At 38.2% G+C, this 16276-nt stretch overlaps 1 protein-coding gene across 1 annotated transcript; it reads left to right on the forward strand.

Moving 5' to 3' along the window:
• Positions 1–1274: 1274 nt before the first annotated feature.
• Positions 1275–14592, forward strand: LOC145726085 (uncharacterized). The gene is made up of 5 exons (XM_081975026.1): positions 1275–1407; positions 1452–1727; positions 3556–3698; positions 3912–4007; positions 14146–14592. Exons 1-5 carry the CDS (start codon positions 1275–1277, stop codon positions 14590–14592), a joined length of 1095 nt encoding a protein of 364 aa, XP_081831152.1.
• The last annotated feature ends 1684 nt before the right edge of the window (positions 14593–16276 follow it).

A 16276-nucleotide genomic window follows, 5' to 3' on the forward strand; every position in this document is an offset into this window, starting at 1 on the left:
TTGGATCTCTTCTACTATAGTTGTCTCTACCTTCATAATTTTCCTAATTTTGTCATTCGTTATTTCTTCCAATCTCGGCCTTCCTGCTGATCTACGCCAAAAGTCCATTTCTAAAGCCGGCGCTCGGTTAGTTGCCAAGTTTCACATCTGTTTTCCCTTATAATTCGGTCCTCTATTTCTTTCTCTGTACGACCTCCGTTATCAATTTTTGTTCCCAGGTATGTATATTCAGTACAGCAGCTTATCGTTTCGTTTTCTTTTGGGTGAAGGTCATCTCTGTCATCTCCAATACATAGATATTTGGTTTTGGAACGGTTTACCGACAGCCCCCATTCTTCGTACTCTTTTAATAGCTTTCTTGTCATATACTCTCAAGTCCTCTTTGTCTTGTACTTTAACAACCTCATCAGCTGCAAAGTGCAGGGTGTATAAGGTTCTGTCATCACTTATTTGTATGCCCATCCCACTACATGATCTTCTCCATCGTCTCAGAGCTTCGTTCAGATAGATTTTAAATAGTGTGGGAGGGGGGGTTTTTAACAGCCCTGCCTTAAGCCCTTCGTAACTGGAAAGCTGTCTGAGATTTTGTTTTTCAATTTGGTCTTGTAGAGATGGTCGTATAGTTGTCTGACCGTGAGGCTAGCTAGTGAGGATAAATCTACAAATCGGTACTCCTAATTTACACAAACTTGCTTTCCTGCATTCCATCTAAGTTTTTCGAACAAACATGGATTTTAACTTGAATTTTGTTGATAAAAACCACCAATAAATCATTTTCTGGTCTGTAGGTGAAACTTGAACACATTTGAAGTGTTGATAACCAAAAAATAGTGTAATCCAGACCATTGTCCAACTGGCTATAAAACCACCTTCTGCATTGTGTTTTTCAGTAGAGTGATAACCCTCCTCCTCCTCCTAAGTGCCATCAACAGAGTCACAACATATCCAGGCGCAGATATTGGTTCTGACCATAATCCACTGGTTGCCGATATCAAGGTTCAGTTAGAGAGATTAACAAAGAACACGCATTACGCTAAAATCGATATAAACGATCTCGACAGGAATGTATTGGAAACTACTTTAAACAATAACCAGAGGAGAGTCATCAACATCAATGATAACGTCAATGATATTTGGAAACTGTCCCAGAGCCAGCTCAGTAAAGTCATAAATCAACATCCAACTACGAATGTCAGACCTAAAAAACGGCGATGGATCACTGACGAAATACTATAGAACTTAAGGAACAACGAAGAAGACTCAAGCATAATACGATGGAATATAGGAATAAACAAAGGGAAATTAAGAACAAGATCCGGGACGCTAAGGAAAAATGGATGACAGACAGATGCAGAGAAATGGAAGAGTTGGACACGAAACATACAAGAAAGTTAGGGAAGTTGCTGGGTTATATACTAGAAAAACTCCTAATATGCTGGTTGATAATACAGGCAGACTAATCATTGACGAAGATGAGGTTCTTGAAGCCTGGACTGGATACATAGCTGAACTATTTGATGACAACAGATCAGATCAACCAGTTATCACCACTGTTAGCGTGGAAGGTCCAGAAATCCTAAAGTCCGAAGTACTATATAGCATAGACTCTGTAAAATCTAAAAAAGCGACCGGACCAGATGATATTCCAGTGCAACTTTTGAAAATGATCCAAGAAGACAACATCGGGATTTTAGTTAAACTATTCAACGGTGGACATCACGGGGAAGGTACCAGAAGAGGTTGATTACAGGTTGATAAGTCTTATGAGCCACACACTAAAAGTATTCCTTACCATTATGCATAGAAAAATACGAACAAGTGTGCAAGTAATTGGTTTTCAAAACGCTCTTGGTACCCGAAGCATTGTTTGCCTTAAATATACTTCTTCAAAAGTGTCGCGATCAACGTAAACACATTTTCGTATGCTTTATAGACTATGACAAAGCATTCGACATGAAAAACTTATAGATGTGCTGAGGAGAACTGGAGTTGATGACAGAGACATACGCATTATTGAGAACCTGTATTGGCGACAAAAGGCAGTCTCCACTGCTGTTGCTCCAATCTATATTCTGATAAAATATTTAAGCAGTCGTTGATCAATACCATCCGCTATGCCGATGACACCGCAATCTTATGTGATGATCTCCAGAACCCTCAGCGTGTTTTAGATATAGTCAACGGGATGTCAATTCGAGAAAAATCCAACATACCTACGTATTTATCTTGCTAGTATAGATTTTATTACATCTGAATGGTACCCTGTAACAGAGTCAAAACTCGCTAATCTTATTTAAGCAATTTTGCGTAACTATCGCTTGTCGTTCGGACGTGACGTTACAGGTTTAGTGGCACCGGAACAGCTGAAAAAATAACAGATTTTTGTGAATGGAAGCGTTTAGTAGTGGCGCCTAACAAGTGTTTATTAACGAGAATCAGAGACGGATTAGAACATTATTGATACAACGAAAAAATGTGGCACGAGATTGACATTCAAAATCACAGTCACGTTTTGCTTTATAACCTGTCGTTTATCGTAATATTAGTAATTTTGTATCTATTTAATGAATAACTAACATCTATTCTTATCACGATGCTAGCAACTAATTGTTATCAGTGTCACGTCTATGGTGATTACACGTAATTTTTGCTCCAGCTTCACATCTCTAGAGGAGATCACCCACCCTTTCGTATAACCCCTTATTACAATTACTGCGGAGCCTTTTTCTTTAAACTCAAACTGAATGCTAAATAATTGTTGAAAGTGAGTGCAAATTATTTAAGTTCTATACAAGTAGCAAGAAGCTTCTGGAACTGTAATATGAATTTTACTTTTGACAGAGACATAAGTAAATTCTATAAGCTAACAGCGTTCTTGAAGAAAGCCAATGACGGATTAAGACCGAAGAAATCAAAGGTTCTCGAAAGAGAGAAAGTTGAAAAACTCCTGTCTGAAGCTCCCAATGGTGTATATTTAATGATAAAAGTTCCAACAATTTTCGGGATAGCAGGAGCTTCTCGCAGGGAGGAACTCATGATGCTTACCTTAGATGATATTGAAGAAAAAATGATGTCTTGATAGTAACGATTCCAAACACAAAGACCCATGTTATAAGAAAATTTGTAGTGTGTAATTATGATGATTCTGATACAAGGTACACTGACCTCTACAAAAATACAAATTGATACGTCCGGACAATACTATATTATACAACGATGGCAAATGTAAGAAACAATGCGTAGGAGTAAATACCTTTGGCAAAATAACTGTATACTTGAGTCTTCAGGATCCTGAAATGTACACCGGCCATTGTTTTCGTAGATCTTCAGCTACAATGCTGGCGAACTCTGGATCCAATATCACCAACATTAAGAGACACGCTTGGTGGAAGTCGACCTCAGTTGCAGATTCCATCGCTAATAAAAAAAAGATAGGAGAAAATATACTCAAAAAACCTACAAGCAATAAATCCCTATCAATGCAGCCAGATGACCAGTCCAACAGTCTTAATCGAACTTCGGTAGCTTCACAAAATTTTACAATCCCTTGTACAGACATGGGCCAAACTACATTTCAGTCTGTCCGAGAGCAAACTGAAATGGATTCTGTAGTAAAGGTACAATTTGCTACTATCGCACCTGAAGAAACTCCAAGCTGTGGAAAACATTGCGCTCAGGACAGCGGTGGATGCTCCATGGTACGTCAGAAATGTGGACATCCAGCGAGAGTTAAAGTTCACCACCGCAACGGAAAGGATAAAGCAGAGTGCAGTGAAGATATTCCAAAAAGCGGAAAGGAGCGAAAATCAGTTACTGCGAGAAGCAGTAAACTACGACCCGGAGCTAGAATCCCCCCCAAACGAGCTATTGGATAACGGGTAATTATTAAACAAGTTTTTCTTCTGTTTCAGATAGATGACAATTCAGAACCAACCAGCCAAGAAGAAGACCACAAATTCCCCCAGACCTTCCCCCCGGGTGGCGAGAATTTTATTCTCAACATTTGGGTAGAACCTTTCCGCAGTTAACCCGGTGCTAACTGGGCTCTGGCTGCACTCCTGGCACCAAAACCATCCCCCACTCACCAGACCCTAACTGCCAAAACTTTAGGATGTAAAAACAGACGGACGAAAGCCGGCTGTTTGGATCTCGTAATAGTTTGCCAGGACCACCAGAGATGGACGAGCTGACAAAGAAAGAAGAAATGGAGGACAAGAAGAGCGCCAGAAGAGCCCTTCCATCAGCGGGGGCATTCTTCTCCCAGGACATAGGATGCCGATGCAACTCTGGGAACTTCCCGAAGGGGAAAATTCCTGGACTTGTAGCGACTTCCTCTTCCAGACCTATCCTTTTGGTCTACAGCGATGGGAGGGTAAAAAGCAGTAGTCTTGCTTCACCCATCTATCTGGGGCCGTATTCCCTGCCAAAAATGTTGAACCTAAAACAAAGAAACAATTTTTTATTAAAAATTTGGATTTTGGAGAGGTCTCCGGCAGCCATTTTTTGATTCCAGAAGCCTCTGAAACCTTCTTAAGCTTGTATAGACTGTTTTAAAGCTGCCAGATGCCTCTAGAAGCCCTTTTTAGTTGTCAGAAGTCTCTGAAACCCTCTTAAACTTCTCAAGAAACTTTCAAAAGTGCCAGAGGCCCCTAAACCGCCATTTTGTATTACCAGAAGCATCTACAAGTCATTTTTACTTGCCAAAAGAGTCTAAAACCTTTTGAAGTTAGCCAAGACAGTTTCTAATGTACCAGAAGCCATTTTTAGTTTCCAGAAGCGGCTGAAACCTTTATAAGCTTCCCAAGAGACTTTCAAAAGTACCAGAGGCCTCTAAAGGACCATTTTTAGTTGCCAGAAGGGTTTGAAACTTTCTTAAGCTTGCAAAAACTGTTTTTAACGTACCAGAGGCCTCTGGCAGCCATTTTTAGTTGTTGCCAGAAATCTCTGAAACCTTCTTAAACTTCTCAAGAGACTTTCAAAAGTGCCAGACGCCTCTAAACCGCCATTTTGTATTACCAGAAGCATCTACAAGTTATTTTTACTTGCCAGAAGCGTCTAAAACCTTTTGAAGCTAGCCAAGACAGTTTCTAATGTACCAGAAGCTTCTAGAAGCCATTTTTAGTTGTCATAAGCCGCTGAAACCTTCATAAGCTTCCCAAGAGACTTTCAAAAGTGCCAGAGGCCTCTAGACGACCATTTTTAGTTGCCAGAAGGTTTTGAAACTTTCTTAAGCTTACTAAAACTGTTTTTAACGTGCCAGAGGCCTCTGGCAGCCGTTTTTAGTTGTTGCCAGAAGTCTCTGAAACCTTCTTAAACTTCTCAAGAGACTTTCAAAAGTGCAATGAGGCCTCTAAACCGCCATTTTGTATTACCAGAAGCATCTACAAGTCATTTTTACTTGCCAGAAGCGTCTAAAACCTTTTGAAGCTAGCCAAGATAGTTTCTAATGTACCAGAAGCTTCTAGAAGTTATTTTTAGTTGCCAGAAGTCGCTGAAACCTTCATAAGCTTCCCAAGAGACTTTCAAAAGTGCCAGAGGCCTCTAGACGACCATTTTTAGTTGCCAGAAGGGTTTGAAACTTTCTTAAGCTTACGAAACCTGTTTTTAACGTGCCAGAGGCCTCTGGCAGCCGTTTTAAATTGCCACAAGCCTCTGAAACCTTCTCATGCTTGCAAAAACTGTTTTTAACGTGCCAGAGGCCTCTGGCAGCCGTTTTTAGTTGTTGCCAGAAGTCTCTGAAACCTTCTTAAGCTTCCCAAGAGACCATTTTGTTTTTAGACTGTTTTGAAAGCTTCTTGACTAGTTAAAGAGCATTTGGAAGCTTCTAGACTTTATTTTTGAAGCTTTTTTAGATTCTATACTGTTTTGGAAGTTTTCAAATCTTTTGCCTCTGTTTTGAAACTTTTAGAGCGCTTCTAGACCAGTTGAAGAGCATTAGACTGTTCCAAAAGCTTTTGGAAGCTTCTAAACTGTTTTGGAAAGCTTTCAACTTCCGTAGAAACATTTTGGAGTTTCTATACCGTTTTAGAAGCTTTTTAAATCTTTTTGGGCAGTTTAAGAAGCATCTTGAAGGTTCTGGACTGCTTTAGAAGCATTTGGGTACTCTTAGACTGTTCTAGAAATTGTTGGAAGCTTTTAAACTGTTTTAGAATCATACGAATGTTTTTAGACTGTTTTGAAAGCTTCTTGACTAGTTAAAGAGCATTTGGAAGCTTCTAGACTTTATTTTTAAAGCTTTTGGTGGTTCTATACTGTTTTGGAAGTATTCAAAACTTTTTAGACAACTTAAGCGGCTTTTAGAAGGTTTTTGGACAGTTTAGAAAGCATATTCAAAGTTCTGGACTTAACTTAAGCTAGGATTAAAGTACGTCGGTGCAAATAGGGGTTAACCCGATAAGAGCGTTAGTTTCAATGTTTTTCTTTTTGTTTTTTGAACACCCGGTATATGTTCACTCGTGTTGCGGCTGCAAGACGAACATTTTAAGCTGTTACAGTCGCTGAAACCCTAAAAATGGCACTGGATACAAAGATATCAAAATTTGGATGCAATTAAAAAAAAATATATATATATAAAGTTTGAATATCTCGGAAACTGTTAGAGTTACGAAAATTTTGTACGTGACCAGAAAATGTTTTTAAATAGACAAATTTCATCATTTTCAAATTCAAAAAACAAATTTTGTTGTTGAAATGAAAATGTTCATTCTTTACTACTCCAGGTCAAACACTTTTTGGAAAATACGCTATTCAGTTTTTTACGCTATTAATCATCCATACCAAATTCATTTACGAAAACTAAAATCACCAACGGACGTAGTGCATTGTTGTATTTTCGGTATTTTTATTTACCTAAAAATACAATGAAATGTTGGGTAATACATGGTTGATTAAACTCAGAACTAAAACGGATTTTATTATTAGATGCTGTAGTTGCATTGCAGGAATTTCCCGTATTTCACGTAACACATAATCAGCCTTGTCCTGGTGTAATACCTGACATAATCCTGTTAGTCTGATGGTCATGAATCAATGCCCAGTCTTATCCTAAATATCAAAAATCATCAATATCAAGCACTACTAGAATTGTATTGTCTATCTGGTTAATAATTACGCATTTGAGTAGTTTGATCAATTTACATTATGTATTAATATCCTTGTTATTACGTTTCAGCCAATGATACTGACTATGTCAACTTACAGGAATGACACAATAATTAGGCACATATTTGATGCCATTGCTATTGTTGATAAACTGCACATTTTCTCTGTGTTTAAGTGATTTGTCAGAAAACTACAGCTAAATTTTGAAATGTTCTAACTACCAAACCTAAGCGCAAGTTCTATTTTATGGCATTAGACAACCATTCAAGAGGCTGTATGTGTCTCAAATTCTACAAGAAGCATCTACAAGTCATTTTTACTTGCCAGAAGCGTCTAAAACCTTTTGAAGCTAGCCAAGACAGTTTCTAATGTAACAGAAGCTTCTAGAAGCCATTTTTAATTGCCAGAAGCCGCTGAAACCTTCTTAAGCTTCCCAAGAGACTTTCAAAAGTGCCAGAGGCCTCTAAACGGACATTTTTAGTTGCCAGAAGGGTTTCAAACTTTCTTAAGCTTACTAAAACTGTTTTCAACGTGCCAGACGTCTCTGGCAGCAGTTTTTAGTTGTTGCCAGAAGTCTCTGACACCTTCTTAGACTTATCCAGAGACTTTCAAAAGTGCGAGAGGCTTCTAAACCGCCATTTTGTATTACCAGAAGCATCTACAAGTCATTTTTACTTGCCAGAAGCGTCTAAAACCTTTTAAAGCTAGCCAAGACAGTTTCTAATGTACCAGAAGCTTCTAGAAGCCATTTTTAGTTTCCAGAAGCCGCTGAAACCTTCATAAGCTTTCCAAGAGACTTTTAAAAGTGCCAGAGGCCTCTAGACGACCATTTTTAGTTGCCAGAAGGGTTTGAAACTTTCTTAAGCTTACTAAAACTGTTTTTAACGTGCCAGAGACCTCTGGCAGCCATTTTATATTGCCACAAGCCTCTGAAACCTTCTCATGCTTGCAAAAATTGTTTTTAATGTGCCAGTGGCCTCTGGCAGCCGTTCTTAGTTGTCAGAAGTCTCTGAAACCTTCTTAAACCTCTCAAGAGACTTTCAAAAATGCCAGAGGCCTCTAAACCGCCATTTTGTATTACCAGAAGCATCTACAAGTCATTTTTACTTGCCAGAAGCGTCTAAAACCTTTTGAAGCTAGCCAAGATAGTTTCTAATGTACCAGAAGCTTCTAGAAGCCATTTTTAGTTGTCATAAGCCGCTGAAACCTTCATAAGCTTCCCAAGAGACTTTCAAAAGTGCCAAAGGCCTCTAAACGGCCATTTTTAGTTGCCAGAAGGGTTTGAAACTTTCTTAAGCTTACTAAAACTGTTTTTAACGTGCCAGAGACCTCTGGCAGCCATTTCATATTGCCACAAGCCTCTGAAACCTTCTCATGCTTGCAAAAACTGTTTTTAATGTGCCAGAGGTTTCTGGCAGCCGTTTTTAGTTGTCAGAAGTCTCTGAAACCTTCTTAAACTTCTCAAGAGACTTTCAAAAATGCCAGAGGCCTCTAAACCGCCATTTTCTTTACCAGAAGCATCTACAAGTCATTTTTACTTGCCAGAAGCGTCTAAAACCTTTTGAAGCTAGCCAAGACAGTTTCTAATGTACCAGAAGCTTCTAGAAGCCATTTTTAGTTGTCGGAAGCCGCTGAAACCTTCATAAGCTTCCCAAGAGACTTTTAAAAGTGCCAGAGGCTTCTAAACGGACATTTTTAGTTGCCAGAAGGGTTTGAAACTTTCTTAAGCTTACTAAAACTGTTTTTAACGTGGCAGAGGCCTCTGGCAGCCGTTTTGAGTTGTTGCCAGAAGTCTCTGAAACCTTCTTAAACCTCTCAAGAGACTTTCAAAAGTGCCAGAGGCCTCTAACCCGCCATTTTCTATTACCAGAAGCATCTACAAGTCATTTTTACTTGCCAGAAGCGTCTAAAACCTTTTGAAGCTAGCCAAGACAGTTTCTAATGTACCAGAAGCTTCTAGAAGCCATTTTTAGTTGCCAGAAGCCTCTGAAACCTTCATAAGCTTCCCAAGAGACTTTCAAAAGTGCCAGAGGCCTCTAAACGGCCATTTTTAGTTGCCAGAAGAGTTTGAAACTTTCTTAAGCTTACTAAAACTGTTTTTAACGTGCCAGAGACCTCTGGCATCCATTTCATATTGCCGCAAGCCTCTGAAACCTTCTCATGTTTGCAAAAACTATTTTTAATGTGCCAGTGGCCTCTGGCAGCCGTTTTTAGTTGTTGCCAGAAGTCTCTGAAACCTTCTTAAACTTCCCAAGAGACTTTCAATAGTGCCAGAGGCCTCTAAACCGCCATTTTGTGTTACCAGAAGCATCTACAAGTAATTTTTACTTTTACTCTACCAACCCCGGTTTACATATCCAGCCCATTTCATTGATGTACAAAAGTTTATATAGAGTGGAGCAAATAAGTGAGTTATTTACGATTGAATGAAACACTGCACTAGAAAAAGTCAATCAAATCTGGCGCTCTCTAGCGGCCCAACCAATAAATCAACCAACCAGTGTTGCCATATCGTTGGAAAGCTCATTTCATTAGCTATTCATCCACATATAAAACATTATGTGTCAAATCAAATAGTTATTTACGATTGAATGAAAAAGTGCATAAAAAGTTTTAAAAAACGAAAATTTTGCAAAATGTGTCTCGTGATCTACAAAATACAAGGAAAAATTGTTGGATAATGATGAAAAAAGTCACGTAATTTTTTTTTAATTTAAAAAAAAGTCAAATTAGGCGCCAAAAGTCATGTGACTTTGACAGAACACAAAAGTAAAAGAATTTTCGAAAAAGACAAATCAAAATGTATTAATTATTATAATCGGAATATAACAATTCAATATAATCTTTAAAAAAACTGGTTAAAAGTGATAATTATTGTTAAAACTGGGTTGAACATGAAAGCCTCATTTTGTTTTGGTAATTCTTAAAAGCCTCCAAGTTTTGCCAAAGTCAAGCGTTGCCAAACTCGGAAAAAATATGATAAAAGTGTAAAAGGTCAGGGAATTTCACCCTTTATCAGATGCATAGGGCACTTTGGTCTAAAATTGCCTTCCTTTCTTTAAAAGACTCTAACCAAGTTTAACTAGGCATTACACAATTATTTGGAAAAATATCAAAAAAGGGTACGACTAGAAAGTTGTAGGAAATTTCATCCTCACTAAAAAACAAGTCAAAATAGGCGCCAAAAGTCATGTGACTTTGACAGAACACAAAATTAAATGAATTTTCGAAAAAGACAAATCAAAATGACCGGGAAAAAATCATGTCGAAAAAAATATGAAAAAAGTGTAAAAGGTTAGGGAATTTCACCCTTTACCAGATGCATAGGGCACTTTGGTCTAAAATTGCCTTCCCAGGAATATATTTCCGGAAAAACTGTGTCAACTCACAAACAGTGCTTTAAAAGACTCTAACCAAGTTTAACTAGGCATAACACAATTATTTCAAAAAATATCAAAAAAGTGTACGACGAGAAAGTTGTAGGAAATTTCATCCTCACTCTTCGGCTTAAAAAGGGCATCCTAAAGGAGATATTCCCTAAAAAATGTGTCAAAACGTGTTTTAAAAGACCCTAAACAAGGGCAACCAACCGTAACTCGGTTATTTGGAAAAAAGTGTAAAAGTGGAATTTCTACCATGTTTTTCAATTTAACTTCAGAGTGTTAAATATTTTTGAAAAGGTAATGTAATTTTTTGCTTTTTTTGCAAAAATATACAAAAAACTTGGTTAAAATCTTAAAAACGATGTGCTCCAGGAAAAAATGGATTAGATATTTGGATTCTACGTTAAATTTTCTATGGGTCACCATGTGTAGCTTTTATGCGTCGCTAATAATAAAGAAAATATGAGGGGGGTTTCAAAATATCATATTTTAAAAATCACCCTGATGCACCATCATTTCTTTCCCAAAAATCGATCACCATTTCCAATTTTCCATTTAATTTTGAAGGAAAAAGGTCTCTGAAATCTTCTTAAGATTACTAAGAGACTTCTAATAGTGTCAAAGGCCTCTGGCAGCCATTTGTAGTTGTTGCCAGAAGTCTCTGAAACCTTCTTAAACTTCTCAAGAGACTTTGAAAAGTGCCAGATGCCTCTAAACCTCCATTTTGTATTACCAGAAGCATCTACAAGTCATTTTTACTTGCCAAGACAGTTTCTAATGTACCAGAAGCTTCTAGAAGCCATTTTTAGTTGCCAGAAGCCTCTGAACCCTGCATAAGCTTCCCAAGAGACTTTCAAAAGTGCCAGAGGCCTCTAAACGGCCATTTTTAGTTGCCAGAAGGGTTTGAAACTTTCTTAAGCCTTTTGAAACTTTCTTAAGCTTACTAAAACTGTTTTTAACATGCCAGAGACCTCTGGCAGCCATTTTATATTGCCACAAGCCTCTGAAACCTTCTCATGCTTGCAAAAACCTTTTTTAATGTGCCAGAGGCTTCTGGCATCCGTTTTTAGTTGTTGCCAGAAGTCTCTGAAACCTTCTTAAGCTTCCCAAGAGACTTCTAAAAGTGCCAGAAGCCTCTAAACCGCCATTTTGTATTACCAGAAGCATCTACAAGTTATTTTTACTTGCCAGAAGCGTCTAAAACCTTTTGAAGCTAGCAAAGACAGTTTCTAATGTACGAAAAGCTTCTAGAAGCCATTTTTAGTTGCCAGAAGCCGCTGAAACCTTCATAAGCTTCCCAAGAGACTTTCAAAAGTGCCAGAGGCCTCTAAACGGCAATTTTTAGTTGCCATAAGGGTTTGAAACTTTATTAAGCTTACTAAAACTGTTTTTAACGTGCCAGAGACCTCTGGCAGCCATTTTATATTGCCACAAGCCTCTGAAACCTTCTCATGCTTGCAAAAACTGTTTTTAATGTGCCAGTGGCCTCTGGCAGCCGTTTTTATTTGTTGCCAGAAGTCTCTGAAACTTTCTTAAACTTCTCAAGAGACTTTCAAAAAGTGCCAAAGGCCTCTAAACCGCCATTTTGTATTACCAGAAGCATCTACCTAACCATTTGAAGCTAGCCAATTTGAAAAGGTAATTTTTTGCTTTTTTTGCAAAAATATACAAAAAACTTGGTTAAAATCTTAAAAACGATGTGCTCCAGGAAAAAATGGATTAAATATTTGGATTGTACGTTAAATTTTCTATGGGTCACCATGTGTAGCTTTTATGCGTCGCTAATAATAAAGAAAATATGAGGGGGGTTTCAAAATATCATATTTTAAAAATCACCCTGTTTCACCATCATTTCTTTCCCAAAAATCGATCACCATTTCCCATTTTCCATTTAATTTCTCTTGGAATTTTTTTTCCAAGAGACCCCTGTATTTCCTCAAAGACGCTTTTCCGGGATATACGTAGTTTATAGGGGGATTATTTTGGCACGTAGTGAAAATTTGTGTATTAAAACCTGAATAACCCTGTACATGATTTAATATTAAAATTGATTTTACTGTGTTTTTAAGAATTACTCACACATCGTTACTGATACTGGATAAGTGAAACTAAAGCCGCAAACACTGAAAAGGGAAATCCAAATGCATTCGACGACTTAATCGTCTGGGCTTTGTAGTTCCGAGGAAATGCCGAAACAAAGAAGTTTCTTGTGTGTAGCAGAGTATATTGTCTTATTAGCTTTACCTGTAGAGAAACTATAAAGAAGTAACAATCGGCTTTAACACACCATAATTGTGTGCAATTAGTCATTTTATATCCAAATGCAATCTAAAGGTTGTTTGTGTTAGATTACAGGCAAACATTTGAACATTATAGTGCGGAGAGTTTTCTGCATAAAAAAAGTGAATACAATTCTCTGGATTTTTGTTTACAACTTGATTTGATTGATTGATCAATAATATGAGAAAACTGACATTCATCGCTCCAACTAAATACTACTATTGAAGAATTTCTCGTGTAAAACGATATGATTCACTTCAATTTGAGCGATAAAGCATAATCTACGTTCAAAGTTTAACTGATGCAACTTTGAAACTAATTGGATCTTGAAGAGATGGTATTTATAATGTTAATTAGGATTTTTATGTTCTGGGATTTACAGCTGCCATATGGTTGATTATTCATAATTTCACTTCAATCAGTTATCAACTATAACATTCTTTTACTTCCTTTGGTTTCTACACTCCAACTGGTTTTCAAGCATTATATCAGTGCAAAAATATTGATATTAAACGTTCTCTGTTTCTAAACCATAACAGTTCTACTGAAAAATATGAACTTTCTGTAGTTTTTGCATCCTCCGACTAAACAATAAATATGAACCACCCTGTTTATCCAACCTTCAGCTTGTGAGCTTTTCAGACACCCTACCTAACTAGGGGTAAGTTTGGGTCACCCCTGGGTTGCAACAGTGCCAATTTTTTAAGAAAATTCTATACAGTGACTCCTAATTTTTCCTTAAATCAGGAAGTCTTCTGGTTATGCGGTCTTTGCAACACTGCCCTCTCTAAAGTTGAAAAAAAGCTGTTTGTCTCTGATACTTCTGAAGGTTCCGAGATGGCGGATTTCTTCCTTTAGTTCAGTTGAATTCAGAAAAATAGGTCGTCTATTAACTTCACTATTCTGTATGGTGCTTTCCAGGGTCGGTGTAATTTTAAGCTTTCTTTCTTCTGGATATTCTAATTGCCAACAGCTAGTCTGTGGTCCAGTCTCATCTTCATACGTCGCTGTTCAGTTTTAACTTACTTCTGACAAGTTTATGAACGATTCGTAACCTTTCCTCTAAGTTGGCCACATAGTCAGGAAGTTGAACCGTTGGCTGGTTTGGATCATCTTCTGGTTTACCAAACATGAGATCTACAGGTAGTCTCATTTCTCGTCCTTTCAACAGCATAGATGGTGTGTAGTCCGTAGAGTCATATGCTCTGAACTCCGGTAAGCCAAGAGAAATAGTGGTATCAACTTCCCAATTTCTTTGATTGGCGTTCCTAAAAAGGAAAGGTACTGATTAATGGTCCTGTTAGACCTCCCTACCATTCCATTGGACTGAGGATGCAATGGCGTTCTTCGAGTTTTTAATTGCTTCCATATATACAAATAGGCGACCCTCACAGTTAAAGAAGAAGATGTAACAACCAATCGAATACCAATTAACAGAGGCGTCCGACAAGGAGACCCAATATCCCCTAAGTTATTTACTCTTGCATTGGAGGACGTATTCAGAAGACTAGATTGGGACAAAAAGGGTCTGCACGTGGATGGTAGGTATCTGACCAATTTACTATTCGCCGACGACATAGTTTTAATCAGCAGTACCAAGGAAGAACTTATCGAAATGTTGGCAGACTTGAAGAGAGAGTCGGGAAAAATCGGTTTAAACATGAACATATGCTGCTCTAGGAAAATTGGTAACAACATTAAGAAATCCAACACTTCCTATCAACCTAAAAAAGAAGGTTTTCAACACACTAAGAACAACACAACGAGCAATCGAAAGAACTATGTTGAGGGTAAGCCTAAGGGATCATCTACAGAACGAGGGAATTAGAAAAAGAACAATAGTCAACGATGTTATAGAGCACATCGCATGTCAGATATGGTGTTGGGTGGAGCATGTGGTAAGACAATGACAGATGGACAAGACGTATAGTACAGTGGCGTCCATGGCAAGTGCTGGTCTTCCACATGGAATGACACTTCCCGATGGATCGGCGATATAAAAGAGATAGCGGGAAGAAAATGGCACCAGATGGCAATGAACTGATCCGAATGGAAGCAGCAAAGGGAAGCCTATGTCCAATGGATGCAAAAGGGCTGCTGAAAGAAGAAGAAGAGAAGCCTCCAAATATCTGATTCGCAGTTTCTGTCTTGGTCCATGCTAATCTCCAAAAGAATCTCATGGTTTTCAATTACGTTGGTTATCAACGCTATTTTGAAAAGTAGTCCATGGCTAGCATCAGATATTTATTGCCGGACCCATGTCACTATCATTGCTCCTTTTGATCGTGTTCTTAGATCTGTCTTTGATGAACACAGGTCACACCGTTTATATCATTCCTCAACGTCCTTTCTGCAGTTAATCTAGTAAAATGGGTCTTTCACTCGGGCTTAAATCCGGTTCACTCAAAAGTGTCCTACTCAACGCCTATCATGTAGTTTTGACATTACAGCACACTCTTCTTGCAGGAATTGGATAAACTGACTTGACCCTCTCATCATCTCGTAGTTGGAGCGAATCCTATTGCAGCCAGAAACCCTTCACTGTTGGTCTATGTCTCGAAATGTCTTGTTATTCTGGTTTCAAGTCTTTCTCCAACCATTCTCTGATTATCCTTATATCAGGATCTAAACGCTGTGCTTCCATTATCAACTCTCTAGAGACACTGTTCTCCATTTCTGTTGTATCGGATTTGATTAATACTCCCAGTCTTATTCTTGGTCTCTTGTCGTTCACAAAACTTGCAATGTTCTTTGCAACATGGTCTATCAGCATTGGCATGTGGGATCGTCCTTTCCGGTGTCTCAAGTCAAAATCGTAAGCTTGAAGTTTTTCTAGCCAGAGTGCTAATTGTTCTTCTGGGTTTTTAAAATTTAGCAGCCGTGTTTCAATCTGATCAGAATTTTTCTTCCATATAAGAAGCTGTGGCATATTCTACAGCTTTCACAACCAAACCAAAACGTTCTATACGACTGACACAGTAGTTTCTCTCATATTTTCCAAACGACTTTCCCACTTCTTGGCTATTTTGTATCTGAGAAAGAACGGCTCCTATACCAAACAGAGAAGCATCATTGACCAAGACAAACGTTTCTGCTTGCGGTGGATCAGCCAGAATAGGGGCTGTAATAAGACGCTTCTTCAATTCCGTGAAAGCTTGTTGACAATCTGCTGTCCAGGAACTTTGACTGTTTCTGTTTTTGTCAGTTGATGAAGAGTGGATGCAATCTGTCCAAATCCTTAACCAATCGTCGGTAATAGTTACACAATCCAAGAAAACTTCAGACATCTCCTTTTGTCTTGGGTATGGGCCAATTCTTAACAGATTCAATTTTAGTTGGATCGGCTACCACTCCATTTGAAGAAACGACATGTCCGACGTGAACTTTTTCTTGGAAGAATGAGCATTTCTTTGGCATAATTGTATATGGGCATTCCTAAGTCTTGAGATAACTCTTTTAAAGTTCTTCATGTGGTCATCAAAGTCTTTTCCAATAACCAGTATTTCATCCAA

This window comes from Ips typographus, linkage group LG3 (genome assembly GCF_016097725.1).
Source record: "Ips typographus isolate SLU linkage group LG3, UJ_Ityp_2.0, whole genome shotgun sequence".
Taxonomy (NCBI): domain Eukaryota; kingdom Metazoa; phylum Arthropoda; class Insecta; order Coleoptera; family Curculionidae; genus Ips; species Ips typographus.

What these genes read in the sequence shown, in the direction of transcription:
- LOC145726085 (XM_081975026.1), top strand. Translation starts at nt 1,275, where the DNA reads ATGGAATATAGGAATAAACAAAGGGAAATTAAGAACAAGATCCGGGAC. An exon ending in ACAGCGGTGGATGCTCCATG is followed by an intron (nt 3,699 to 3,911) that starts GTACGTCAGAAA and finishes CTTCTGTTTCAG; the next exon opens with ATAGATGACAATTCAGAACC. An exon ending in ATTTTATTCTCAACATTTGG is followed by an intron (nt 4,008 to 14,145) that starts GTAGAACCTTTC and finishes ATATACAAATAG; the next exon opens with GCGACCCTCACAGTTAAAGA.